The sequence below is a fragment of the Panthera pardus genome, unplaced genomic scaffold (genome assembly GCF_024362965.1).
Source record: "Panthera pardus isolate Hobbes unplaced genomic scaffold, ASM2436296v1 HiC_scaffold_9, whole genome shotgun sequence".
Classification (NCBI taxonomy): domain Eukaryota; kingdom Metazoa; phylum Chordata; class Mammalia; order Carnivora; family Felidae; genus Panthera; species Panthera pardus.
The window spans coordinates 863,350-891,034 of NW_026527024.1; the positions used below are offsets into that span (position 1 = coordinate 863,350).

The following is a 27,685-nucleotide window of genomic DNA, read 5'->3' on the forward strand; positions in this document are numbered from 1 at the left end:
CGCCGCCGAAGGGGACTGTTTGCTCCTACGGGCTGTAGATGGAGCTGTCCGGCCCCGGCGAGGGGGAAGGCGCCTGGAAAACGTTCTTCTTCTCCCTGGCCGGCCCGAGCGGGGAACAGCACTCCCAGGATGCAGTTTGTGTCAACACGGCCGCAGCCTCAGCAGCTGGGCATCCAGGGCCTGGGGCTGGACAGCGGGAGCTGGAGCTGGGCCCAGGCTCTGCCCCCGGAGGAGGTCTGCCACCAGGAGCCGGCGCTGCGCGGGGAAATGGCCGAGGGAATGCCGCCCATGCAGGTGGGTGCAGCCCCCGCCCAGCGCCATGGCCGCGCCGCCTGGCCGTGGGGGCGGGGCGCGGGGCTGCGGGCGCCCGGGGGCCCTCGGCGTGCGGGCGCGGAATCGGAGGCCCCGGTGGGCCCGGGGCCCGGGCGGACTCGCGCGACAGGCGGGGCGCGGCGGCTCCGAGCAGGCCCGGCCCCGAGCCCCGCGGCCGGCCCCGGCGCCCGAGCAGGCCCGGCCCGCGCGCGCCGCCGAGCAGCAGGCCCCGAGGCCGCGTGCACGGGGTGCGGGCGCCCGGAGGAGGCCCCGCGGGGAAGGGGGCCGAGACCTGGCGGAGCCGCGACCGCGGCTCACCTTCGCGCCCGGCGGCCGAGCGCTCGGCCCGCCGCACTCGTGCCCCGGCCCCGGGCGTGTGCGCACCTGCGTACCCCAACAGGTTTACACCGTAGCCACTTTGACAAAAAGATATTTTTGGATGTTGTATTGCCATCTTGCACCAAGTCTAACGAGTCATTCGCTTTTCCCTTGCACCGGGTGTGACGGAGGAGAGGGGCCGTCGAGAGGTGACTTTGCCTTCTTTTCAGCCGTTGGCAAACTTGGCTGCACGTTAGAGTCACCCGAGCAGCGTTTAAGACTCCTGACGCCCAACTTGGCCCCAACCCAGTGAAATCAGCGTCTCTAAGGTTGAGAGGAGACACCAGTCAGTTCTTTAAAGCTCCGTGAGGACCTCAGTGTGCAGAGGAGTTTGATAGCCAGTGCTTGGGAGCTGTGTACTGTGTAAAAGGCGAGGAGGTGGTGCCCATGGAGACCTGGACGGGTCTCCCCGCCCGCCCCCGGAGAGTGTGGGAACCGACCCTGGGCGGATCCCCCAGAAGCCCCCTCTGTTCCTGGCCTGCTTCTCGACCGGGTTCTGACAAGTTAGCCAGGAGCTGCTCCGTTGTGTTGGATCATTTTTCAGCCTTAGGTCTCTAAACCTTCCAAAAGCAAATTGGGCCTGGGGACGCTCTGAGCTTCCGCTGTCGGCCCTTGTCTCCTCCTACGGGCCCGGAGGAGTCAAGCCTAAATCTGCTCTAGATGGATGGCTTTGATGGAAACATCGCCTCTTTCTTCTGCAGGGCCTGGCATCCAGGGCCCTGTTCCCCTTTATCCCAGGTCACCGAGCGATTCCCTAGAAGCTGTGGGGTGTTCCTCTGTGACGGTCACAGCTGCTTAGAGTTAGAGCAGTTGGCATGCTTGTCCCTAGCCTGCCCGGGTCACCCCTAAGCAGCAAGCCACCACGTTGCCCAGCCTGAGGGCCTCTTCAGCAGCAACAGGGAGAAAAGAAAACGATACCTCCTCCCATCGCACATGTAAGGAGAATTGGCTATCATCCCTGCTGTTGTCCATTATTAAGCCCTGGTTGCTGCTATGGTATGGGGCTGGTTCCCAGGTCACCAATGAACTGTGACCACCCCCTCTTGGTCACAGGGTTTAGCTCCCAACTTGTACCCAGGGGGCCTCACCTTCTGGGGACAGAGCTGCACCCTGGGGTGCCCCTCCTCCAGGAAGCAAGGACGGGACTGGAAGTCTCCTCTTCCTCTTAGGCACGTCCTCTTCTCCCCTCGTCAGTGAATGTTTTCTGGTGAGCCTATTTTCATTTTAGAAAATATGAATAAATAGTTGTATATGGAAAAAAGGATGCCCTTCAGCTCACTCACTGGGGCTCTCTGGTGGCTCCTTGGGTCACAGCCCTGCTGGGTATGGTGGCACTTTCCTCAACTGTGTTTTTGTTCCCTGCGGCACCTAGAGCTGCCCCATTTGGCGGTGAAACCGGGTGCCGTAGAATGACCACCACTTCTCCGTGCCTCAGTTCCATCATCTTGAAGGCGGAGATAATCATTCTTGCCCCAACCTGCTTAGAGATGGCTGGGAAGATTAGGGTCAGATGACTTACAAGAAAATTCTTACTCTGAAACAGAAAGCACTAGGCAACTCCAGAGAGAGTTCATCACTAAGTCTAGCCCCTGAGGAAAGCGGCTGTTCTGTGAAAGCGATATGTGACATTGTAGGCGGGGGGGGGGGGGTTGTCCACAGCCTTGACCTGCCAAGGGTCGAGGTAGGTGAACCAGTGACCATGGCAGGAAATGGGAAGGTTGGCTGGGCTGCTTGAGCTGTCACTGGGGACATTAACGAACACCGTGGCCTGGAGGGTGGGGGCATGGCGGAAGGGCGAGAATCTGAGGCATTTGATTCGTTGTTTCCTGTTGTCACGCCCCACTCCCCACTCACATGGGGTCTCATCCCAGACTGTCACTTTCTCGCTCCGCACACAGGCTCAAGAATGGGACATGGATGCCCGGCGACCGATGCCTTTTCAGTTCCCACCCTTCCCAGATAGGGCACCCGTCTTCCCTGACCGCATGATGAGAGAGCCCCAGCTGCCCACAGCAGAGATCTCGCTCTGGACCGTGGTGGCCGCCATTCAGGCCGTGGAGAGGAAGGTGGATGCCCAGGCCAGCCAGCTGCTAAATCTGGAGGGGCGGACGGGCACCGCCGAGAAGAAGCTGGCAGACTGCGAGAAGACGGCCGTGGAGTTCGGGAACCACATGGAGAGCAAGTGGGCTGTGCTGGGGACCCTGCTGCAGGAGTACGGGCTGCTGCAGAGGCGGCTGGAGAACATGGAGAACCTGCTGAGAAACAGGAACTTCTGGGTGCTGAGGCTGCCGCCAGGCAGCAAGGGGGAGGTCCCCAAGGTACGTAGCGGTCCTCGCGGGCAGAGATGGAAGCGAGGACCCGCACATGTGAACAACTCTTGATTCCAAATTGCCAGTCCTGCCCATGAAACTCTCTGGCTCCCCCATGTGGGATTTCGGTTTCTCTTAAAGCCTGCCTCCGCTTAAACAACCTAGTCTTGAATTTTCTAGCTCCGTGAGGCTGCCCTCTACCCATTCCCCGCGGAATCCGTGTGCTGCTTTTCTCTGTTGGCCTTTCCCGTCACCTTTCCCAATACCGCCAAGGTACCTGGGTGTCTGCAGACTCCTGCAGCTCTTCATTGCTTGGGGTTTCCCCTTGGCACCTACAGACGACCATGAGTCATTGGTTATCTTCGGATGAACTTACCTGAGCGTGGCTGAGACACACCCCAAACCATGCTAACTGGAATTGCTAGGAAGTTGTGACCGTCCCCTCTGTGGGCCCCTCTTGCAGCTCAGAATTCATGCTCCATTTCCCCCTTCCATTTGCTCTCCCACTGTCCCTCTGGATCCTCAACATAGCACGGTTGATCGATGACCCAGCCTCTGGTCCACTGAGAAAATGGGAGTCCCCAAAAGAGATGCACGTGAAGCCACCACATTCATCCGATGCTGCCTCGGGCCTGCTGCCTTCCCTGTTCCTGCGGCCTTACTGGCCCACCCTTCACCGACCCCGGGGCTCACTCGGGCCTTCTCCCCCTTTCTCCTCTGGGTCGTCCACTCCTGCCTCTACTGGTTGCTCTAGACATCTTCGAACATTGCCTGTCTCTGTAACGAAACTGTCCCTAGACCCTGCCTCTCCCTCCAGCCTGTGCCTCATTTCTCTGCTCCTCATTAGAGCAGAATTCCTTAACCGAGTCATCAGTATTTGCTGTCTCCAGTTCCTTCTCTCCCTCCCCTTTTTCATCTTTTTATTATAGAAAATTCAAATATACACACAAGTAGATAGAATAGTGTGATGAACTGTCCTATACCCGTCATCCAGTTTTGTTTTGTTTTTAATTTTTTTTTTAATGTTTATCCTTGAAAGAGGCGGGGGGGGGGGGGACACAGCGTGAGTGGGGGAGGGTCAGAGAGAGAGGGAGACACAGAATCCAAAACAGGCTCCAAGCTCTGAGCTGTCAGCACAGAGCCCAGCACGGGGCTCGAACTCACGAGCCATGAGATCATGACCTGACCTGTGGTTGGACCCTTAACCAACTGAGCCACCCAGGTGCCCGTCCTTTGTCCAGTTTCAATGGCTGTCAGCCCTTTGCCTATTTCCTCTAAATCCCTACCCACATCCCCTCCCATTTTATTTTGAAGCCAGTCTCAGATATCAGTCTTTTTTTTTTTTTTTTTGTAAATATTTCAGTGTATAGCTCTAAAAAATAGAGTCTTTTTCTGAAATAATGTCTCAATATTGCCACCACCACAAAAGCCTCAGCCCACTCAGACATCCAGTCAGTGTTCACATTTTCTGGTCTTCCAAACATGTTATAATTTGTTTTCTATTAATTTGTTTGGATCAGAACTTAAGAAGGTGCTATTTTTTTTTTAAGTCTTTTAAAATCTGTCAGTTCCTCCTTCGTCTCTTTCATTTTTCCATGAAAAGTGTCTGTAGAGGGGCACCTGGGTGGCTCAGTTGGTTAAGCATCTGACTTCGGCTCAGGTCATGATCTTGTGGTTCGTGAGTTTGAGCCCCATGATCCCCTGTGTGCTGATAGCACAGAGCCTGCTTTGGGTCTTCTGCCTCCCTCTCTCTTTGTACCTCCCCAGCTCTCTCTCTCTCTCTCTCTCTCTCAAAATAAATAAACATTAAAAAAAAAGAAAAGAAAAGTGTATGTAGAAGAAAGTAGGCCATGTGTCCTCCCAAGTTTCTGACTGTCTGGATTCTGCCTCTGCGTCCTCCATGGTCTCGTTGAACGTGTTCCTCTATTCTCAGTATCCCAGTACCTTGGTAATTGGATCATTCTCCCTGGAACCTCTGCCCACCAGGCTTTTGCTCTCACCTCTCCATCCTGTTCATCTTGCCAAAGCCTTCATGATGTCCACAGTCAGTTCTGTCTTCGTCCTCTCTGCCCCGAAGGTGGCGATGCATACAGGAAGCCACCCCCCTCCTTGAAACACCTTTTCACATGGCTCCCAAGTCACCTCTCTTGATTCTGCTCCTATCTACTCGTGGCTCCTGCTCAGTCTTCTGCACTGGTTCACCTCCACTTCCCGACCTCTTCTGTTTGGAGAGGTCCGGAGCTGGGTGTTGACCTTTGACTCATTATCTACACTCCCTCCCTCATGATTTCATTTCGTCTTGGAGTTCTGAATGCAGCCTGTGTGCTGTCGGCTCCCGAATGCAGTCTCCCCCTCCCACACTCTTTCTCTGTCTCTTGCCCAGACTTCCTTCTTAAATGCTAGATTCACATGTCTACCTGCTAATCCAGTGGTTTTCAATCAGTATCTTAGATTTAACGCGACCAAACTGAACTCCCATCTTCTGCCTGAAACCCGTTCTAACCGAATCATCCTCGTCTCCATGGAAGACGACTCTACCCTTCCAGGCGTTCAAGCCAAAAACCTTGGGGTCACGTTTGCTTCCTTTCTTTCTCAACCCTCCTTCCAATAGATTGGTAAATGCTGTCTGCCTGACTCTTCTTCAAAATACTGTCCATGGTCTAATCTCTGCTTTCCATCTCCACTGCTCCCACCATCATCTGGTGGGAACCTCTGTCGCCATGGTCTCCTGCCTGGTCTCCATCCTCGTCCCTCACCCTGTACAGTCTGTTCTCAGCAGAGCAGCCAGAGCGATCCTTCAAAAATATAAACCAGTTAGTGGCACCTGGGTGGCTGATTTAAGCCTCTGACTTTGGCTCAGGTCATGATCTCGAGGTCCGTGAGTTTGAGCCATGAGTAGGGCTCCGTGCTGACAGCTCAGAGCCTGGAGCCTGCTTCAGATTTTGTGTCTCCCTCTCTTTCTCTCTCTCTCTCTCTCTCTCTCTCTCTCTGCCCCTCCCTCAATTGTGCATGTTCTCTCTCTCTCTCTCAAAAATAGACATTTAAAAAAATTAAAAAAAAAAAATCAGTTACTTCTGCTTAAAACCCCCAAATGGCTTCCCCCTCATGCAACATAAAAGCCCCTGTTCCATCAGGAGCCCTCTCTCCAGCTGCACTTTTCTGACCTCCTCTCCCCTCCGCCCTTCCTGTCCACTCCTTCCCGGCCACGCAGTCTCACCTCAGGGACTTTCCTCCACTAGCAAGCTCCCTCCCTGAGTACCTACCTGGACCCCTCCCGTTGCTTCCATCCATCCAGGGGTCTGCCCTTCCATGCCCCTCCCCCCAAACAAGAAAACCACGCCCCCCCATCCCTACATGCTCTTTTCCCTGTCCCTGCTCTGTGCCATTGGGCACCGTAAGTATGTACTTCCTTTTTTTTTTTTTTTGCCCCCTTGGATGGTTTTCTCTGACCGGAATGTCATTTCTGCATGGTTCACTGCTGTGTCTCCTTGCCTATAGCTGTACCTGACTTTAGTCAGTATTCCAAAAGTATTTGCCGAGTGAGTCTGTCCAGCTGGAGAGCTCCCACCTCCAAATAAGGGATTGGGTCTCCTCTGTCTCCATATCTGCTGAGGCAACCGAGGCAGTGACTTTGCCAGCAGAGTGGTGTGACGGCAATTTATTGCGGGCTCCTAGAACTGAGTGGTAAGAGTGGTTTGGTTCCTCTCTCGAATACCCCCTCCCGCTGCAGCCACAGATGCTCCTTCTCAGTGTGGTTTGGCACACTGCTTATCTGGCCCAACCGGCATCTCTTCACACACTGCCCTGTCCCCTTCTCTGTGCCGCATGCTTTAACCCGGCTCCGTGGCCTCCGGTGGCACCTTTGTGTGTTCTGTGCATCGGATCGGGCGTTAGGCGTTCCAAGTTGACATATGCCCTCGCAGAACGATGGGATGGGTATGGGGTCTGGGATCAAAGGACTAGGATGTGAATCTCGGCTTTTGCCACGTCCTGTCTTCCCACACCTGCTGAAGTCTGTTTTTGGTTGTCGCGGAGCCTCCTCAGTCCCTCTTTTGAAAGAAGTGAAGGAGAAGTAAATGATGCTGTAGGTAAATGCCCAGCTGGTCCTTCTGAGTTTCAGTATTCTCACGGGAAATGAAAATGATGATACGTGTGTCGCATGAGTTGTGAGCATTCATTGATTTTGTTGATGGGACAACACTGTGTAGCTCGCTGTGTGTTAGTTACCTGTGGCTGTGTAACAGATCACTCCAAAACTTAGCGTATTTACCATCTTGTGCTTTCTGTGGGTTAGGAACTTAGGGAGTTCTGGCTGAGTGGTTCTGGCTCAGAGTCTCATGAAGTTATAATCCAGTTTATGGTCACCTGAAGGCTTGGCCGAGGCTGGAGACCCTGTCTCCGGTATGGCCCACTCACTTGGCTGATGGCAGGAGGCCTCAGTTCCCCACCATGTGGACCTCCCAACACGCCTGTTGTGCCCTCACGACATGGCAGCTGTCCCCCAAGACTGAGTGACCCCAGAGAGAGACCGGCGCGGAGCCGTAATGTCTTTTATGACCTGGGCTCAGAAATCGTACACATCGCTGCTTAATTTGTTTGTTAGAAGTGGGTCACTGAATCTTCTGCCCGCACTCAGGGGGAGGAGAATTGGGCTGTACTTTTGGAAGGGACGGTCAAAGAATTTGTGGGCCTATTGTAAAACCCACGCCCTTAAAGCACCATGAGAAAGTTAATTAACGTTGCTAGTAATAGTTAGAATTCATCGTGTACTCTTGGCCATGCTAAATGCATCCGCTTTGTCAGATCCAAGGAAGGCTGTTGTCTCTCAGATCCTCTGTGCCTTTTGGGTTCTATTGTGTCTGTTAATTGGCCGACAGATAATTCACGGATGGTTTTTCTGTCTAGCCAGACTGTAGGCTCCCTGCAGTCTCCAGCCATGTCTCAGACTGTCTGCTGTATCCTGGCCCAGGGAAGTTTTTATGAAGGGATGTCTATTTCCGACCGCGAGAATATGATTCCAGAATTGTGACTCTTCATAGAAATGATGAAGTGAGGCCGAGGAGTCGGCCTGTTGGAAAAGAGAATGAACTTGGTTTTGGATACGTGTAGTTTGAGGTACCTAAAAGGCGACTGAATGGAGCCACTCAGAGGGCTGTGGAAATCTGAACTCTGAAGGCAACAAGGAAAGCTGAAGAGTGTCATGTGCAAAGAGGTAACCACTGAGGTGGTGCAGGGGATGAATTTGCTGAAGAACAAGCGAAGGAACAGGGAAGGGGAAGGGCAGAGCCTTGGGGTTGGGGGAGGAAGAGGAAGCAGTAAGCTGTGGTGGGCAGGAGGAAGCAGAGTTGTGGAAACCAACAAGGAGAACATTCCAGAAAAGCGATCTTCCCTTTCAAAGAGGTCTGAAAGGGTGAGGGTTAACAAGAGGCCACTGATGACCATCCAGGGTGTGGTTTCAGAGTGTGAGGGGTTCATAGCCGGATTGTAAAGGGTTAAAGGAGGCATGGGTTGTGGAGAAGAAATGCCAAGTGTGTTTCAAGCGAAGAGGGAGGGTAGGGTCTCTTGATGCAGCAGAGTTGGGTTCATCTTAGGTTGGGTGACCCACAAGGGAGAGCCTGGGATGTCAGAGAGAAAAGATTGTTTGGGTTGAGTTTCCCGGGCAGGAGATGGAGGAGAAATGAGAGGCACGTTAGCAGGAGGGTTGGCTTGGTGAGACGGGCCAAGAAGGGGAGCTTGCCAGCAGCTACCTGTGAGCAGAATCTGGGACCGATGGGGGTAGGGGAGGGTTGGGAGGAGGGAAGAGTTTGAAAGATGCCTCTCAGGGAGCAGAGCAGATGTCAACAAGATCAACGAGAGGCTTCCAAAGCAGCCTTGGGACAAGTGGCACGAATGTATGGTGGGTGTCACCTGCAGAATTTTGTGACTTTTGTCTAGCAGCAGGAAATTCAAATGCGGAAAGTGGTCTGTGTCGGTTTTCCCAGGTTGGGGATTTGCCGAAGTCTGGTGGAAGATCCAGGAAATTAGGAATTCTGTTCTGTCTCTAAAGATGGGTGATGCGTGAGCTATCACTCAGCGGGTGGCATATAGGTGTGCAGGATGCCCGTAAGGTTATGAGCACCTGATGTGAGAGCAGACAATTCTGTCATTTTTTTTTTTAACATTTATTTATTTTTGAGACAGAGAGAGACAGAGCATGAACGGGAGAGGGTCAGAGAGAGGGAGACACAGAATCTGAAACAGGCTCCAGGCTCTGAGCTGTCAGCACAGAGCCTGACGCGGGGCTCGAACTCACGGACCGTGAGATCATGACCTGAGCCGAAGCCGGCCGCTCAACCGACTGAGCCACCCAGGTGCCCCTCTGTCGTTTTTTTTTAACGTTTATTTATTTATTTTGAGAGGGAGAGAGAGGGCATCATGTGTGAGAGTGGGAGAGGGGCAGAGAGAAAGAGGGAAAGAGAAAGAGAATCCCAGGCAGGCTCTGCACTGTCAGCATGGAGCCTGACAAGGGGCGTGAACCCACGAACCGTGAGATTATGAGCGGAGCAGAAGACAGACACTTCACCAACTGAGGCACCCAGGTACCCCCAAGACATTTTTAATTTATATAAAGCCTCTGCCCACTCATTGAGCTGGGCACCAGCAGGTCTGGTGTTTTTGTTTTTGTTTTTGTTTTTTTGAGAGAGAGAGAGAGTGCATGAGTGGGGAAGGGGCACAGAGAGAGGGAGACACAGAATCTGAAGCAGGGTCCAGGATCTGAGCTGTCGGCACAGAACCCGACATGAGGCTTGAACTCATGAACTGCAAGATCATGACCGGAGACGAAGTTGGATGCTTAACCGACTGAGCCACCTAAGTCCTCTCTTTTTTTCTTTTTTTTTAATGAAAGTTTTTTTTTTTTTTTTTTTAAAGTTTATTTATTTGAGAGAGAGAGAGAGAGAGAGACAGCACCAACGGGGGAGAGGCAGAGAGAGAGAATCCTAAGCAGTCTCTGTACTGTCGCTGCAGAGCATTATGTGGGGACTTCATCCCACGAGCTGTGAAATTGTGACCTGAGCCAAAACCAAGAGTCAGATGCTTAACTGACTGAGCCACCCAGGGGCCCCTAGACATTTCTTCTTCTTCTTTTTTTTTTTTTTAAATTTTTTTAGTGTTTATTTATTTTTGAGAGAGAGAGAGAGAGACAGAGCATGAGCAGGGAAGGGGCAGAGAGAGAGGGAGACACAGAATCTGAAGCAGGTTCTGGGCTCTGAGCTGTCAGCACAGAACCTGACTCAAGGCTTGAACTCGTGAACCACGAGATCATGACCTGAGCCAAAGTTGGACGCTTAACCGACTGAGCCACCTAGGTACCCTCTTTTTTTTTTAATGAAAGTTTTTTTTTTTTTTAAGTTTATTTATTTGAGACAGAGAGAGAGAGAGAGAGAGTGCGCGCACCAGCAGGGGAGAGGCAGAGAGAGAGAATCCCAAGCAGGCTCTGTACTGTTGCTGCAGAGCCTGATGTGAGGGTTGATCCCACGAACCGTGAAATTGTGACCTGAGCTGAAACCAAGAGTATGCTTAACTGACTGAGCCACTCAGGGGCCCCTAGATATTATTATTATTATTATTATTATTATTTCTCCTTCTTCTTCTTCTTCTTCTTCTTCTTCTTCTTCTTCTTCTTCTTTTAAATTTTTTTACTGTTTATTTATTTTTGAGAGAGAGAGACAGAGACAGAGCATGAGCAAGGAAGGGGCAGAGAGAGAGGGAGACACAGAATCTGAAGCAAGCTCTGGGCTCTGAGCTGTCAGCACAGAGCCCGACGCAGGGGTTGAACTCACGAGCTGTGAGATCATGACCTGAGCCAAAGACTGAGCCACCCAGGTGCCCCTAGACATTTCTAATTCATGTAAAGGCACTGCCCACTCACCGAGCTGGACGCCAGTGGGCCAGGTGCCCCGAGGGCTGTCCTTATGTAATGTGTCCAGAGGTGCCGCAGGGGCTTGCCTTGGCCACACGTGTGTGCAGGTTCGGAGCCTGACCCACTCCAGTTAGGGCTGGGGAGAATGGAGGGTGGGAGGCCAGGGTGCGAGCGATGGCGACAAGGCCATGTGTCCCGGAGGGGAAGCTCAGATAATAAAGTCATGAAGCGAAACCATTTTGAAAGATTTGGTGCGAGGCTGGGCCATGCCGGTGAGCGTCTGAGGGGGGTAGAGACAAGGACCCTTGTCATACCGAAATAGGAGTCCTGGAGAACAGACTAGACTGGGTGGAATCACTATGGAGCCGCACCGGCGATGGGTGAGCCAGGCTGCAGTGGACTTAGCTGCCCAGTACTGGCAACAGCCGTTCAACATAGTCAACACACAGTTACTGGCTCCAAAGCAGGTGCCTCCAGATGCTTGGGATCTAGCGTCGAACCATCGAGATCAAGGTCCTGCAGCTTTAGTACACGCCCTTAGATTTACGTGTTTTGGTGACAAAAATGTAAGCGTGTACCTTGAGCTAACCTGACTGGAAATACAGGTTTGGGGACAGGGACCCCCCCTCTGAGAACCTTCCACACCTCTGACACCTGGAGTGCCAAAAGCAGCATGTGGATTTCAGCTCTGCCTTCAGGTACCCAGTTTACCTGAAAGCGAACTTACAAAGGATATGGTTAAGTGCGTTAAAAAAAAGGGGTGGGGGGGCGCCTGGGTGGCGCAGTCGGTTAAGCGTCCGACTTCAGCCAGGTCACGATCTCGCGGTCCGGTCCGTGAGTTCGAGCCCCGCGTCAGGCTCTGGGCTGATGGCTCGGAGCCTGGAGCCTGTTTCCGATTCTGTGTCTCCCTCTCTCTCTGCCCCTCCCCCGTTCATGCTCTGTCTCTCTCTGTCCCCAAAATAAATAAAAAACGTTGAAAAAAAAATTAAAAAAAAAAAAAGGGGGGTGGGGCGATGGCATGTTGACCATCCCTGTTTTGGAAGCATAAGAAGATCGGGAGTAGAGTGGACTGTGCCCACTGAGGTGGACTGGGCTGGGATCTGGGGGGCAAGGAGCCGTGGAGATCGAAGGCCAGGCTCTGGGGTGAAAGGGTCCCCGTGGCCCCTGGAGGGGAGGCTGTGGGGACAAGCAAGCAGATGCCAGACTGTGACTCTTGTCGGCCCAGGTTCCGGTGACCTTTGTCGACATCGCTGTCTACTTCTCTGAGGATGAGTGGAAGAACTTGGACGAGTGGCAGAAGGAGCTTTACAACAACCTTGTCAAGGAGAACTACAAAACCCTGGTGTCCCTGGGTAAGAGCGCCCTCCCTCCTCTGGGGCAGGCAGCGTGTGCAGAGGGCAGTGAAACGCTTTCCAACCCACGTTCACACCACCCGGGCAAGGTGTTCGTGTTTATCCCTCAGGGAAATGCAAGAAACTCTGTGCTTATAATGCCCTAAAGATAGAATGATTCTAACAACACGATGGTTGAAAGCCCAGTTACGGGAACTGTCACTATAGCACTCAGCTCGGGGCTGCTTTGTTCTGGAATGTAGCCAAACCGCATCACTGGCACCTGACTACACGCCTCATCCCAATAGCCTTGGACGAGCCACGGTCTGTCTGCTGCTGGCTTTCAGAGTCCAGCTGTTTCTACACCAGAACCTGGGAATCCGTTCGCTGGTTCTCAAGGTTCCTCATAAGAGATTAGCTCGTATACGTGATGGCCACCGCCTCGAGGGGCCCTCTGGTGGGGAGGGCATTTGGGGTGAGGGAGACTTCTGCCAGCGCCCTTGATTGGGATCCGTTGGTCAACTTCGCTGTGTCCTTCCTTCCCCTCCAACTCATTCTAGACGCGGAGGGCGCAGTGCCCAAGCCGGATGCGCCATCCCAGGCGGAGCCCAGGGAAGAGCCTTGTGTGTGGGAGCAGCGTGACCCAGAAGAGCGAGAAATCCTAATGGATCCAGACACAGGTGATGGCAGCTGAAAAAAAGCCCCGGGCCAAGGTCAGGGCAGGAGAGAAGCCTCACCATCCTTGCTTGAGTTCAAGACGGGCTTCCCTTGAGTCGTTCTTGGGGCCGGTTCTGCCACCACCGAAATAATGGCAGTCACTTACAGGAAGAGGCTTCTGGGCCCAAGGAGCACCGAGCTTGTCTGTTGGGTCAGAGCCAGGCAGCTGTGGAGGCCCAGGTGAGCTGGGCAGAGAGAAGAGAGGAGCAGGCTCGCAGCCTCCCAGGCCTGACCTCCGCCTGCAGGGAGAGGCTGGAGACCTGGGAGCAGCCGGGCCTAGCCCCGGGGCAGATGGGGAGCCCGCATGGATACGGGGTTTTGCTGGGGCCTCACCACAGGCAGATTCACACTTCACGCCTTCCTCACTGCCTTCCTTACTCAAGAGGGGATGTGTGGTCCCCAGGAGATCTAGTTCCTGACATTATGAGTAGGAGAGGGGGCGCGGGGACAGAGGATCTGAAGCAGGCTCGACAGTGATAGCACAGAGCCCAACTCGGGACTCGAACTCAGCCTTGAGACCGTGATCTGAGCTGAAGTCGGACGCTTAACCGACTGAGCCGCCCAGGTGCCCCTGAACTCTGTCCTTTTTAAGGAAGCTCCCTTAGAAGGTAGCGACCCCTCCTTGCCAGTCTGTTCTCTTCATTGAGATGTAATTCATGTGCCATAAAGTCACTCTTTTATTTATGTATTTATTTATTTTAATTTTTTTTTAAGTTTATTTTTGAGAGAGAGAGAGAGAGACAGAGTGTGAGCAGGGGAGGGACAGAGAGAGACAGAGACACAGAATCCAAAGGAGGGTCCAGGCTCTGAGCTGGCAGTACAGAGCCCGACGCAGGGCTCGAACTCACTAACTTCGAGATCATGACCTGAGCTGAAGTCGGACGCTCAACCGAGCCACCCAGGCGCCCCTAAAATCACTCTTATAAAGTGTGTAATTCAGTGGTTCACAAAGCTGTGTGACCGTCACCACTGTCGAGTTCCAGAACATTTTCCTTACGGGAGACCCTGGACCCATGAGCGGTCACTCCTACTTCCCCCACCAAGCCCCCGGCCCCCAGCCACCGGCCACCACTGATCAAGTTTCTGTCTCTGGACAGTTCATCCGAGCGGCCCCTTCCCTGCCTTCCAGCTCTGCAGGCGTTCACGTTTCAGTCCGGTACATCAGCAGTCTCCCCGAGTTCTCATCCATCCCTGTGCGGGAGCTAGAGCTGTGGTCGCTATGCCCACATTGTGGGGGGAACGAGCAGGCCGAGAGAGAGGTCGGGTGACTCGCCTGCTGGGCTGCGGGCAGTGTTGAACCCAGTCCCTCATCTAATCTGTCCCCCTCCACCCAAGCCGCCTGCTGCCGGGGCTGGTACATCACGCCATGGAACATCAGAAGGACCTGGCCTGTGTGTGTGTGTGTGTATGTGTGTGTGTGTGTGTGTGTATATCTGGCCACCTCTTTCTGACTGGGGTGAAAAGTGAAAATCAGTGACTCCTACACGGAGGTCAAACTTCTGATCTGGTCCTGATTAGCCCCGAACCCAGCCTGGGCTGTTTCTGGAACTCTCTCCCGGCCTTATTACACCTCATCTTGTGGCCAGGCCTACCCCTTTGTCCTGAATACTGATTGTTTCTCTGCTCCCAGGACCTTCTGCTTCTCGGGGTCCCCTGCAGTTGCCCACCAGGAACCCGAAGCCCCCGTGTCCTTCCCTCACAAGTGCCGTCAGCTGTGCTCCTGACCCCAAGAACATCCGGGTGATGTTGTTCAGAAAGGACACCAAAATGACATGATTCCCTCTCCCCAGGAGCGGAGCCCCTGGTGCCTGCACAGGATTCGTCCTCTCAGGTAAAGCGGGAAGAAGCCCTATGTGTCCGGGGCCAGCGGGGCCTGGAGGAAAGAGCCATCCCCACGGAGTCCATTACTGGTGAGTGAGTCCAGGAGCTGCCCGAGCCAGGGAGGGAGAGGAAGGGCCCGGCATGGTCTGACGGCCCCCAGCATTGTCCATTGTGTGTGCCAGGCCAGAGGCCAGAGCTGGAAATGGAGGAGCTGGACCTCGGGCGGGCAGAGAGACAGGGTTTCCTGAAGGGGCACGAACATGGCTCCGGCAATCTGCCGCACATCCGGGCTTAGCTTGTCCTGTTTCTTGTCTTTTTTGTATCAGTTTTCAACTATTTTAACTATTCCCGAGAACCCACAAGGTGAGTGTGGGTGTGTGTCCGGGTGTGGAGAGAGAGAGACAGACCGATTGATTTTAAGGACTTGGCTTCAATGATTGTGGAGGCTGCCGTGTCCAGTCTGCTGGCCAGATCCCCTCTTCTTTGGGGGTGCTCGGTCTTTTTCTATGAAAGCCTTCAGCTGTTGGCATGAGGCCCACCCACGTTGTGGAAGGCAGTCCGTTTGACTCAAGGGTTCCTGATTTAAATACCAATCTCTGAAAAAAAAAAATACATTTACAGAAATATCTAGAATGACGTCTGGCCAACTATGTGGGTTCCATGGCCTAGCTGTCACAAAATTACCCATCACAGGATCTCGTAACATACTATAGCTCATTACTTATCCAGAGGTTAGAGTTCCACAAACCTCAGCCCCCACTTAGTCAGAGCCTCACGCCCACAGGTAAGGGATCACATCATCTGAGTGGAGGAAAGCCCGTTCCCTTTCCATCAGGCACGCTCCCAGATGGCATCACACTATTAGTATCTTCAAAGAGAGCTTTGAGAGATAAGAAGGCAAGAAAGAGTAAATGAGGTTGAGCAGACTGCAGAAGAGAGAGCATACGTCTTAGAAAAATCCCAATAAAATGGTGAATCTAAAAGGCTCATGGAAGGCCTCATTTTCCTGGAAAATCCCCTCGCGAGGAATACCTCTGGCCACGGTGGAGCTTTGTGCTCAAATGTGACTCTTACTCTAACGACTGAAGTTCCCGAAGCACAGAAAGACTCTCTCTCGAAGTCACCGGTAATGATGCTCCCCCCACGGTATCCACTCATCTGCTGCAAAAGCTCCATTAAATGGGGACAAGCTGACTTAAACCTTTAATTAATTAGTGTGATTCAATTATGCCTGAATTTTAGGGAAAAGAGATCGTTGCAGGAGATGAGAGATTTACTCAGAGCACAGACTTGCAGGCCCCCTCGTGTCCCCTGAGGCCTTTGTTGCTGTATCCCCACAGACTCACCAGCCTCCGCCCAGGACCTCTTGTCCCGGATTAAACAGGAGGAGCACCCGTGCGTATGGGATCAGCAGGATCTGGCAGAGAGAGATATTCCAACGGACCCCAATTCAGGTGAGCAAGATACCAGGATGAATGTCAAGGACACGGAGACTCTCTCTGAGTTTTGTAACTGCTGGGAAGTCAGTCTGATCACTTTTGGTTAAAGGCCAGTGAAAGGCTCAGGGGATAGAATACAGCGTGTCCCTCAGTGAGCAACTTCGTACAGATTTTGGAATCTAACCATTCGTAAAGTACAGAGGGCTTTTCTAAAAGAATCATTACATTGACAGTTTATTGCGTCAACGTAACTGACGCGACAGTTATTTCAGCAATGACAATTTTTGAGCAATAAATAGAACCAGAAAGACTTTTAGAACTGGTGTATATTTTTGTGACAGAATGAAAGTAATTTACATTTTTTGGAATTTTTCATGAGTGGACGCTAGTTAAATCTCTTCTGAGAAACTTCTGGGTACGGTCCACGCATACAGAACAGTGAAGTTGCACCTGTCTGGGACGTGTGTGTGTGTGTGCGTGTGTGTGTGCGTGCGTGTGCGCACATGCGTGTATGTGTTTTCACGTGTGCTTGTAGAGCTGGAGAAGTCCCGTGTCCTCATATTTGGTAGCGATGACCCCAGGGTCTCAACTGACCCCACACACCAGGAAGACAAGATCAGACATAAAAGCTAGCATTCCTGGGGCGCCTGGGTGGCTCAGTTGAGCATCTGACTTCGGCTCAGGTCATGATCTTACGGTTCGTGAGTTCAAGCCCCGCATCAGGCTCCGTGCTGATAGCTTGGAGCCTGGAGCCTGCTTTGCATTCTGTGTCTCCTTCTCTCTGCCCCTCCCCTGCTTGTTCTCTCTGTCTCCCTCTCTCTCAAAAATAAAATAAACATTAGAAAAATTAAAAAAAAAAAGCTAGCATTCCTTGTTTCAACTTTAGAACTTAAAAAATTTTTTTGTTTAATGTTTATTTATTTTTGAGAGAGAGAGACAGAGACAGAGAGAGGGAGCACAAAGAGGGGAACAGAGGATTCAAAGCAGGCTCCATGCCGATAGCAGAGAGCCCAATGCGGGTCTCAAACCCGGGAACCGCGAGATCATGACCTGAGCTGAAGTCAGACGCTTAACCAACTGAGCCACCCATGCGCCCCTGCCATTGCTGGTTCTTAAGTCCCATTACTCGTACCCTGGTCCCATGGGCCGTCAGACACCAGACCTCCCTCTGGCCTCTTGTGGACCCGCAGGCTGCTCTGGGGCTCCGTGGACAGATTGGAAGATGCAGGTTCTCATCTGGGTTCTGCAGCTGCACAGACTTTGGGCGAAGCCTCCTCCTCCGTGGCCAGCTCAATGTCTCGAGCACAAGCGAGATCCCATCCGTGAGGGCGCTTGGGAGGGTGAGGAGGCCAGGAAATGAGACAAAGATGCCCCACTGCCACGTGCCCTGTGAGCCGGGGCGGCGGGCCTTGCATGTGAGGGTTTTCTAACCCTTGATGGGCTGCTCAGTGGGAATGAACAGAATCTCAGGCTGCCTTCTTTCCGCGAACAGAGTCTCTGATCTCAGCACATGACATTCTGTCGTGGATCAAACAGGAGGAGCAGCCATACCCGTGGGGCCCACGTGACTCCATGGAAGGAGAGCTCGGATTAGACTCTGGCCCCAGTGAGTAACTCGTCCCCTGGGGCCCCTGGGTATGTCGTCCACAGGGATGGTTGCTTGCCTTGGTCTACCCCCTGACAGGGTGATGTTCTGTATCAAAGCACTGTCTCCTTTCATCTTGGAAGACGGCAGGCATGTTTGTGTCCTTGTGCTGTCGTCTTCTTTTTTTTAATGTTTATTTTTGAGAGAGAGACACACACACACAGAGCACGAGTGGGGGAGGAGCAGAGAGAGGGAGACAGAATCCACAGCAGGCTCCAGGCTCTGAAGTGTCAGCACAGAGCCCAACGTGGGGCTCGAACCCACAAACTGTGAGATCGTGACCTGAGCCGAAGCCGGCCGCTCAACCCACTGAGCGCCCCTCCTAGTGCTGTCTTAACAAGGCACCACAAACGGGGTGGCTTAGAACAACAGAAAGGTATTGTCTCTCCGTTCTGGAGGCCAGAAGTCTAAAATCAAGGGGTCGGCAGGGTCATGCCCTTTCTGAAAACCTCCTAGCTTCTGGTGTTTGTGGCAGCGTTTAGCATTCCTTGGGCTTGCAGATGCATGGCTCCACCTCTGCCTTTACCCTCGCGTGGTGTTCTCCCTGCGTGTCGGTGTCTTCTCCTAGCCGTCTTCCTTTAAAGACATAAGTCAGACGGCGTCAGGGCCCACGCTACTCCAGTATGACCTCATCTTAACTAATTACGTCTGGAAAGAGGCTGTTTCCAAATAAGGTCACTTTCTGCAGTACCTGGGGTTTGGATTTCCACATCTTTTTGGGGGGCTGTAGTTCAGCTCGTAACAGCAAAGAAAGGAGAGGGGGCTGGGAGAGAGCCGAGCCACTGGCGCCTGAGCAGGAGTTGATGACACCAGGTGGCTCACGTAATTAGAAGACGCTGGCCGTAGTCCCAAGCCAGCCCTGAGCTGACCTCCCAAAGTAGCTGGTAAAGATAATAAAGCTCCAACAGGCAGAGGGGATTTTTTTTCCCCCAGTAGGTAAGGGACCAAACGTCTCACATGACTTGGGTCTCCTGGGTCTTTTCTGAAGTTTCACTTATTGGCCAGTGACCTTAGGCATATGTTCGCGGATCATTTAACACCCTTAGCGTCTGGCTGGCGTTCCTTGCCAGACTTAGCACTATGTCCTTGCCCTCGAGATGGCTGACTTAGTGTCTTCTGGTCAGTATGCTCCCTGTCCATACTCCTGAAACCCTCCAAGAGCCTAGAATCCAGGGAAGAGCTGAGCACATAGATTATTTCTGATCGGGAAGGCCATTTAAAACCCAGGCAAGTGGATCCCGCTCTCCGTGAGACCAGTTGAGTCCAGTCTGGAAGAGTTGGCGGGGGCTGGAGGACTGGTCAGGGAGCCGGAGAGGAGCCACGTGTGCCCTTGTTGAAAATAGAATTTAAAGTGGTCCTCTTCCGACCTGCTGCTGGGCTGGGGTGAGACCGGGCAAGCCAGGGGACTGACCGAGGCCGGGAAGAAGCGACCGCAGTTTTCCACTTCCTTCTTGATGGTGCTCAGGCCGTTTCTGGCCTCGAAGACGTAGGTGCTAGTTCATTAAACCCCGTGCCAGGAATTCTGCCCAAACCTTTGTCCCTCAGCACGACCGCTTGATTTCTCCAAGTTGCCTGGGGGTACGTGGGCCTGGAGGAGCCTTTTCCTGGAGACCTTGTGTGGCCGTGGGAATGATCGAGGGGAGTCTATACAGAGACTGCAAAGCTTTGCAAGTGAGCAGACCATTTTACCTACTCGGTTTGGATATTCTGAGTCACAGAACGATTTGCCTCGTGCTGTTTTCTCTCTGGGAGGCCTTCGAACCTTGGCATTTGGGAGGCAATGCCCAGTGTTTGGGAGACAGGAGTGTCGGGAAATGCTCCCACCGGCCTAGTCACCAGAGCCTCTTATCAGAGCTTCCTGACTTTCTCCCGAAGGGGGGGCCCGCCTTCCACTTGTTCGTCTTGAAATTAGTATCTCACCTGTGGTATCTCTGAGGTTTAAAGAGTGCACGTCCTTTCTCAAGGACAACAGGATGGACTTTTGGTGAGACGTGGGATCACGTCTTCTGGAGAGGGTTTGGGACTGGAGAGGGTAGTGGAATTAGAGTAAAACACAGAACCCTAGGATGCCCGTCTCTGCCAGCCTCCTTCCCCCTGCCCCGGGGTGTGCAAGAAAGACCTGGTGTCCTATTTGACCCAAAGTCAGACTTCAGCCTGATTGGACACTACATTGTAGTAAAAGGGATTCCTCAATTACATCTGATAGCTAGTGTAAGACAGGAAGAAAAATCTAACTCAGCCAAAGGGAAGGGAATGTGTGTGAGGCTCCATCGAAGCAGGAAGTCTGAGGAGGACTTTGGAGTCCCGTGGCTACCAGATGCTTCTGGAGCGAGTGGGGTCAGGAGCCTAGAGCCAGACTCCCCTACGCAGATGCCAACACTTACAAAATGCGATTTGAAGGCCCACTCCTGAAATTCCCACGTTGTTCGCTGCCTTGGGTTAAAGTTCTGGTCCCCGCCTTTTTCAGTTTCTGTTATTTGAGAAAGATTTCCTCAGTGCCTACTCTGTGCTATGCAGTATTACAAGTACTTAGGAACAGCAGGGAAAAAGAGCCTGGGTCGCTCCTTATGTGGGAAGGTGATGGGGGACAAGCAAGTTCATGAGCACACCAGATAAAGTCAGGGGCAGTCTGGGCTCTGAGGTGATGACTCAGGGGGAAAGCAGGCAGGTGGTGTGGGGGCTGGGGGGTTAAGTCAGGAAAGGCCTCCCTGGGGAAGAAACAGGTTAGTGACATGATCTGGTTTCCTTTTTTTTTTTTTTTAATGTTCATTTATTTTTATTTATTTTTGAGAGAGAGAGAAGGGGAGGGACGGGGGGGGGGGGGGGCGGGGGACAGAGAGAATCCCTGGCAGGCTCCATGGGGTCAGCATAGAACCCGATGCGGGGCTCGAACTCACAAACCGTGAAATCAGGACCTGAACCAAAATTCCGTTTCCTGGAATGGTGAGTCCTGGGACAGAGCCGGTTCACTGTGTAAATCAAGTGCTCTACTTTGGGCCTGTGAGATCTGAGATGGCATCCAAGTAGGCAGATGAACACAGGAGTCTGAAGTTCAAGAGAGAACTCGGGGTTAGATTCACCTGGGGTTGTAGGTGGCAATGACTTCTGACAGCAACTCCCTGGAATTAGACCAGACTTCCCAGGTGAAGTACCCTCCTCCACGAGACTGCTCTGACTTCAGACACCAGCTGCAAATTTGAGGGTCCCCAACCCACTCACTTGTGACCATCTGGGTACAAATCCAGGGGTTCCCATTAGCCCCTGGGGTTCAGTTCACTAGAACAACTCACAGAACTCAGGAAGGCATCTACACTCATAGTTAGTTTTATTAGAGCGAAAGGAGAGATCCACAGGACCAGTTCTGGAAGGGTCCTAAACATTGAAGCTTATGTTGTCTGCTCCCTGTGGGATCAGGAGTGTCACCGTCCCAGCACAGTGATGTGTGACAATACACAGTATGTATTGCCTATTAGAGAAGCTCACTGAAGCTTCTGTGTCTAGAATTTTTACTGGAGTTTCTTTGCATACTTCTGATTGGTTGAACCACTGGAGGTGAGGTTGAGGTCGTTCTCCAGCCTGTCCCCTCTCTCCAGTCGTGGGGACGGTCTTACAGGCATAGGCAGCCCAGATCCTGAGTCATCAGTTTTTGGCTTCCACTATCTAGGCACTCACCACGAATTGCCTCATTAGCATAACACCAGAGCCTATCTTGAATAAGAAAGACACTCCTTTCACCCTGGAAATTCCAAGGATTTAGAGGCTACCTCCTAGGGACCAGGGACAAAGGCCTGCTAAATTATTACACATAGGTTATTTTAAGGCTGGGGACTCTAAGAGATCTAGGGAGAGCGTAGACAAAGAATTAAAGAGCCATGAGGTGTGAACCTGGAGGAAATCCAGAGGCTAAGAGAAGAGACTCTCAAGGGAGGGAGGGTTAACTACAAACACAACGAGGGCCTGAATATGCAGGACTGCTAAGAGGCCATTGGGTTGGGCAACTTGGAGGTTGTTGATGACCTTGAAAAAGTTGTTTCAGCGGGGAGAGTTTGAAAGAGATCAGTAAAAGCAAGGGTAGATAACTCTTCAAGAACATTGGTATGAAAAGGACCAAAGATGAGGTGAGATGGGGTAGCGGAGCCTGGGAGCACATGGGGTCCGGGGAGAATGTTCTCTTAAATTGGGAGATACTGGACCACCGTACCTGGTAGGCTGTTCTCCACTGCTTTAGACCCCTGATTGAAACTGCCCTCAACAATGAAGACATTTATTCCACTGCATAACTAAGAGGCAGTTGAGGTTCAGCCTCAAGTTGATTCAAGGATGAAGCTACATTATCCGGGACCCGGGTTCTTTCCAGCTCTTTGTTCAGCCTCCTTGGAATGGCTGGAGCAAGGTGGGCACAGCTCTTCCAAAGCAGTCACATCCAGACCAGAGGGAAAGGAAAGGCCGTCTCTTTTCCTACACTCGAAGGAGTGAGGAAGCACCCAGAAGCCTCCTACTCACGTGTCATCGGCCAGAACGAGGTCACATGCCTAAGTCTGAATCCATTACTGGCCAGTGAGGGCGGGAACAACAGTCCTCAGGCTGGCGGCTGGAAGAGGTGGGATGTACGCCCCATAAATCAGGGCACGCTGAGAAGTAGAGTAGGGTGCCAGGCCGGGTGGGGGCCCCTTTTGAGATCTGTGCAGTTTTTGCCAGCCGTCTTCAGCTGCTCAAGCATGGTTGCTGTGTTGGGGTTCCCCAGGCAAGCAGAGCAGCATAAAGGGTGTTTCGTGGCCCAGTGACCCCGGTGCTGACCACGGGAACTGGGCTGGGTCAGCAAGGGAGGGCAGAGGGGAGCGGGTGCATGATGGGAAGGTGAGAGCAGTGGATTGACACGCACACCGAGTTGGAAGAATTATCAGAGTAGAAATTAGGACTGTTTCAAGTTGGGTTTCCTGGGAAACAGGCCCTGAAATGGAGGCTTATGTGCATGTGGTTCCTTGGGGTCCCCTTGGGAATGAAGGGGTGAGAGAAGCAGGTTGGGTGGAGGGAGAAACAAGGCCCATGGTGCAGCTGCGATGGAGGCCACAGCCCACGATCAGTCCTACAGGATTGAAGGCCTGGCACCCTGGATCGAGGCCGGGAGAGTTACTGTGGCTTTTGCCCCTGGCCAGTGTCCTATGGAGTTGGCTCTCTACCTCGTCAGTTTTTTGGGGTTTTTTTAAGTTTATTTATTTATTTTTGAGAGAGAGAGAGAATGCTTGGAGGAGGGGCAGAGAGAGAGGGAGACAGAGAATCCCAAGCAGGCTCCACACTATCAGCGTAGAGCCGGATGCGGGGCTTGAACTCACGAACCACGAGATCATGACCTGAGCCAAAATCGAGAGTTGGAGGCTTAACTGACTGAACCCCCACGCCCCCCCACCCCCCGTTGTCTGGTCAGTTTTGATGGGGATAGAGACGGCAGGCTGGGCCCAGTGGTCCGGGCACTGTGCTGCTGTTCAAGTCTGAAGGCCAGTGGCTTGAAAGAAACATGACTGAAAATGGCCGTGTGGTTCTGGTCCCCACTCCCTGCATTCCATTTCTGTAGGCCCCCCAGACAGGCTTTCGCCTTGGATAAGTTCTGGTAAATTCTTTCCCTCTGGTCCAGAGATTCTCCTTAGATAAATTAGCATCAAACATCAGAATGCGGTTTTCTTATTTCCTGGCAATTCGGCCTTCCAACGTGACTTCCGCATAGCCCAGCCCCCACCCCCACCCCCCATCCCTGCCCCTGCTTTCTGCAGGTGTTTCCTCTTCTAACTGAGTGCCACCTGCCGGACCTGCTTCTGGTGCTCTCTGGCCAGCGGGTGGCTTTGGGCATGTCAGAGGGTCAAGGAGCCCCGGAACCATAGGGAACATGCCCCCTGCCCTTGCTCAGTCCCCTCATTTTTTCGGAGAAGCTGAGGCCCAGATAGCTGCAGAGGAAATCCGTTAAGGGCCTGGGCCCCTCTCAGGGAGGGTGTGCGGGGGGGCGGACCCCGGACAGAGCGCCATCAGCATGTCACTTCTCCGTGTGTCCTCCTCTGCAGGTGACAGCCTGCTGCTGGTGAAGAACCCGCCCCCCGCCCCGCAGCAGCCGCAGCAGCCGCAGCCGCAGCCGGCTCCGCCGAGCCTGGCGGTGCTCCCGGCGGCCGAGACGGCGGCGGGCGGCGGGCCCCCGGACGACGGCTTCCCCGCGCTGGCCGGGGAGCGGGGCGCGGGCGGGGCGCAGGGGGGCGGCGGGGGCGCGGGCGGGGGGCCCGGAGGCGGCGGCGGCGGCGGCGGCTGCGGCAGCTGCTGCCCGGGCGGGCTGCGGCGGAGCCTGCTCCTGCACGGCGCGCGCAGCAAGCCCTACTCGTGCCCCGAGTGCGGCAAGAGTTTCGGGGTGCGCAAGAGCCTCATCATCCACCACCGCAGCCACACCAAGGAGCGGCCGTACGAGTGCGCCGAGTGCGAGAAGAGCTTCAACTGCCACTCGGGCCTCATCCGCCACCAGATGACGCACCGCGGCGAGCGGCCCTACAAGTGCTCCGAGTGCGAGAAGACCTACAGCCGCAAGGAGCACCTGCAGAACCACCAGCGGCTGCACACGGGCGAGCGGCCGTTCCAGTGCGCGCTCTGCGGCAAGAGCTTCATCCGCAAGCAGAACCTGCTCAAGCACCAGCGCATCCACACGGGCGAGCGGCCCTACACGTGCGGCGAGTGCGGCAAGAGCTTCCGCTACAAGGAGTCGCTCAAGGACCACCTGCGCGTGCACAGTGGCGGCCCCGGGCTCGGCGCCCCTCGGCCTCTCCAGGCGCCACCAGAGCACGACTAGGGCTGGGCTGGGGGAGGGGAGGGCCCGGCGGCAGGAGCAGGGGGTGGGGAGCGGCCCCGGGCTGGGGGCGCGTCCGGAACACCCCCCCCCCAACCCGATCCTGCCCGTGGTTCGTGGTTCTCCGCGCGCCTTCCCTCCCTCCACCTGCCGCCCGCTGGAAATTGGGAAGAGGAATTGCACTCCAGACAGGGTCCTCGGGGGGGGGGGGGGGGGGGGAAGGGGGGCTTTGGCAGGGGCCCCTAGACCTGTCCGGCCTGAACGGACGGCCAGCTCATCTCATAGGGTGGACCAAGGGGCCAGCTGAGCGTCTTCCCCAAGGGAAGGTGCCAGAGGGACAGTGAAGAGGCGACAGCCTTCGGGCACTCCCCTCAGACACCTGGCGCGCCCCATTGGCCGCGGGGGTCACAGACTGTGATCAGGGGAAGCAACTAGGGAGTCCCAGAAGCCTTCTGAGCGAAAGAAATGAGGTCCTAAGGTTAAGAGATGCCGAGTAGGTTAGCCAAAGTGTGTCGGTGAAATGAGGGATGGGCTAAGGGGTAACGTGTCTTATGACAGCACTGCCTCGCGTTCCAATAGCGCTTTGTACTTTTTTAAACGTGTTTTCTATCCGTCAGCCGTTTTTACCCTTAGCCTGTCCCTCTGAGGTGGATGGGGTGTAGGATCGTCCCCACTTGGCAACTGAGAGAAGAGAGACCCCAGATGGATGGCTTACCCAGGATCCCGCAAGAAGAGTGGCAGGGCTCCTGGGCCCCAGAGCAGTGTCCCCCACCACACACACTGCCTACCTCCCGCGTCTGAGAGACTATTCTGGCCTGGCCTCTTTCGGTCTCTCTCCTGCCTCCTTCCCCTGACCCACCAGAAATCAGAAGCAGCGGGGGGCCCAGTCCCCGGGTTACCCCGAGGCGGGGAACCAAGCAGCTCCGCGATGCCCTGGCTGGTGCCTCCCAGAAAGGCTCTTCCTGCCAGGGCAGTAGGTCCCCTGCCCCCAGCCTGTTCTTCCCACCTCCGGTCCTTCAATCCGGTGCGTCTTTTTACTGAACAGTAGTGACCCGGCCCTCCAGAGGCAGCCGGTGCCCTGGGTCAGACCTCACTTTGTTGATTTATTCCAGTTGATTTATTCCCAGGGCGAAGGGGTGAGGGAGAGGCTGTGGCCGCAGGAGCAGCGATCAAGGAAGTGAGTCTCTTCCCGGGAGGGCCGGGCAAGCGGGTGCTAGAGTCTGAGAGCCTCAGTCTCCTGCCCTGAGCCTCCCAACCGGTGCTATCTGTTATCTGACCATGCTCGTGGACAGCATACCCTACTCTGCCCCAGACCCTGCAGGCGCCTCGGGAGGCGCCCAAAGGACTCCCTTCAGTTGGTGCATCTGCTCCGTGGTCCTGAAGGGCCACGGTCTCCATTTCTGCATCCTGCATGACCAGGCACTGGGATGGGGTGGCGCGCCCCAAGACCCTTGTTTGCGTCAAGAATGACTTGTTCTGCCCCTCCCGTCGCTCCTGCTTCTGTCCCAGTCGGGGCAGCCCAGCTGGCACCAGTTTGCGAGTGTCCTGCTTCCACCCTCCCCTCATCTGCGCTGCGCTGCTTTGCTCAGACCCCTTTCCGCCAGGCAAGGGGAGTTCTTGAAATTAAATAAAAGGTGTCCAGATTGCAGACTGCATTTTCACAAGGCCAGAGGGCTCTGCAGCATGGCTTCCTACGGTAAAGCCTCGAGGAACCGGAGCCCGACTGCGATTTTCTTTTTTTCCTTCCTTCTGCTTTCTGAAGAAGGCAAATCTTAAGAAGAGGAGTTGAGATGAGAAGTTAAACAGATTCCGTGGAGTTTTGGTAGAGCAGAAGGGAACCTTCTAGTCCAGTGTTTTCCTTTTGGGAGGAGGCAGTATTCTGCTTGTAAGAGTATATGCAGGAAATCAATATTTTCAGGATCTAAATCATGGAGAATAAGACCAACTTTTTCTTTTTTCTTTTCTTTCTTTCTTTTTTTTTTTTTTTTTTTTTTTGGCTGTTGAGAGTGCGAAGAAGGGGGAGAAGTCACTGTTGAGACATGGGTTTGAAACACCTGAACGCATAGCCGGAGTCCCTCCCTTTATTTTAACCTCAAGGAGCTGATTCCCAAAGAGGTTTAGTGACTGAGCCAGTGAGAGGGGGGGCCAGGGCTGTCTGGTTCCTGCGTCCTGGTCTGGTGGACGCCACTGCATCAAGTGCCCCTCGGCTACACCATGAGACACCCCAGCATCTGGCACCGGCCTCGGGCATGTCCTAGAGTGAACTCCACCCCAGGAGCTGATCAAAGGTGGTGACACTCAGTGTGGACCTCTCCCAGGCAGCAGGGGACCTCAGTGTGGACCCTGGAGTCCACTTACTGAAGCAGGACAAAGGTCAGGGGTCCTGCTTTGAAGGTGGATTTTTATTTTCCTTCTGACGATGTGTTAATTAAAATTAACTATTTTAATTTAAAAATTAATGCATGCAGTAAAACTTTAAATGGTTAAAAAAAAGAAAAAAGACATAAGAGTAAAACTCTTTCCTACCAGACTCCCTGTTAAGAGATAATCCACAGCTAAGAGCTTCTGTCTCCTTCCAGAACGAGAAGTCACGGCTTGCAGGATGAGTTGGATGGGGCAGGGGGAGGCGAGGTGGGAGGCCATGTGGGGGAAGGATGAAAGGCGGCAGGGAGGCATGAATTGGGATCACAAAACAGCAGTCTGGCCCGGCCATACCTGGGAGATGAAGAGCTGGTCAGTGATGCAGTTTCAAGGTGAGTCAAGGCCAGGCCATGGGAGGACCTTGAATGCCAAGACTATTCCATAGACAGGCTGTCAATTAGCCTGGGGTCTACTGGGCCACAGATTCTTCATAGGACCGTTAGAATTCTTGGGAAGCCCAGGGGTGCCGGGCTGGTTCAGTCAGCAGAGCACGTGACTCTTGACCTCCGAGTCATGAGTTTGAGCCCCACGTTGGGTGTAGGGATTACTTTGAAAAAATACCTATTTTTTTAATGTTTATTTTGGAGAGACATAG

The 27,685-nt window shown here is 53.7% G+C and overlaps 1 protein-coding gene across 2 annotated transcripts; it reads left to right on the plus strand.

The window, feature by feature from the left end:
• ZNF282 (zinc finger protein 282) lies at positions 1–26,317 on the plus strand. Of its 2 annotated transcripts, XM_053898632.1 has the most exons (8): positions 1–294; positions 2,589–3,008; positions 12,125–12,251; positions 12,791–12,910; positions 14,738–14,857; positions 16,109–16,222; positions 17,700–17,813; positions 23,906–26,317. In XM_053898632.1, exons 1-8 carry the CDS (start codon positions 130–132, stop codon positions 24,670–24,672), a joined length of 1,947 nt encoding a protein of 648 aa, XP_053754607.1. In that variant the 5' UTR covers positions 1–129; the 3' UTR covers positions 24,673–26,317. The 2 variants fall into 2 exon arrangements, with proteins under 2 accessions (XP_053754607.1, XP_053754608.1); XM_053898633.1 differs by lacking the exon at positions 17,700–17,813.
• Positions 26,318–27,685: the final 1,368 nt, after the last annotated feature.

Coding starts and splice junctions, on each gene's coding strand:
- ZNF282 (XM_053898632.1), top strand. CDS start 130: ATGCAGTTTGTGTCAACACGGCCGCAGCCTCAGCAGCTGGGCATCCAG. Junction 3,009..12,124: donor GCAAGGGGGAGGTCCCCAAG/GTACGTAGCGGT, acceptor TTGTCGGCCCAG/GTTCCGGTGACCTTTGTCGA. Junction 12,911..14,737: donor CCTAATGGATCCAGACACAG/GTGATGGCAGCT, acceptor CCCTCTCCCCAG/GAGCGGAGCCCCTGGTGCCT.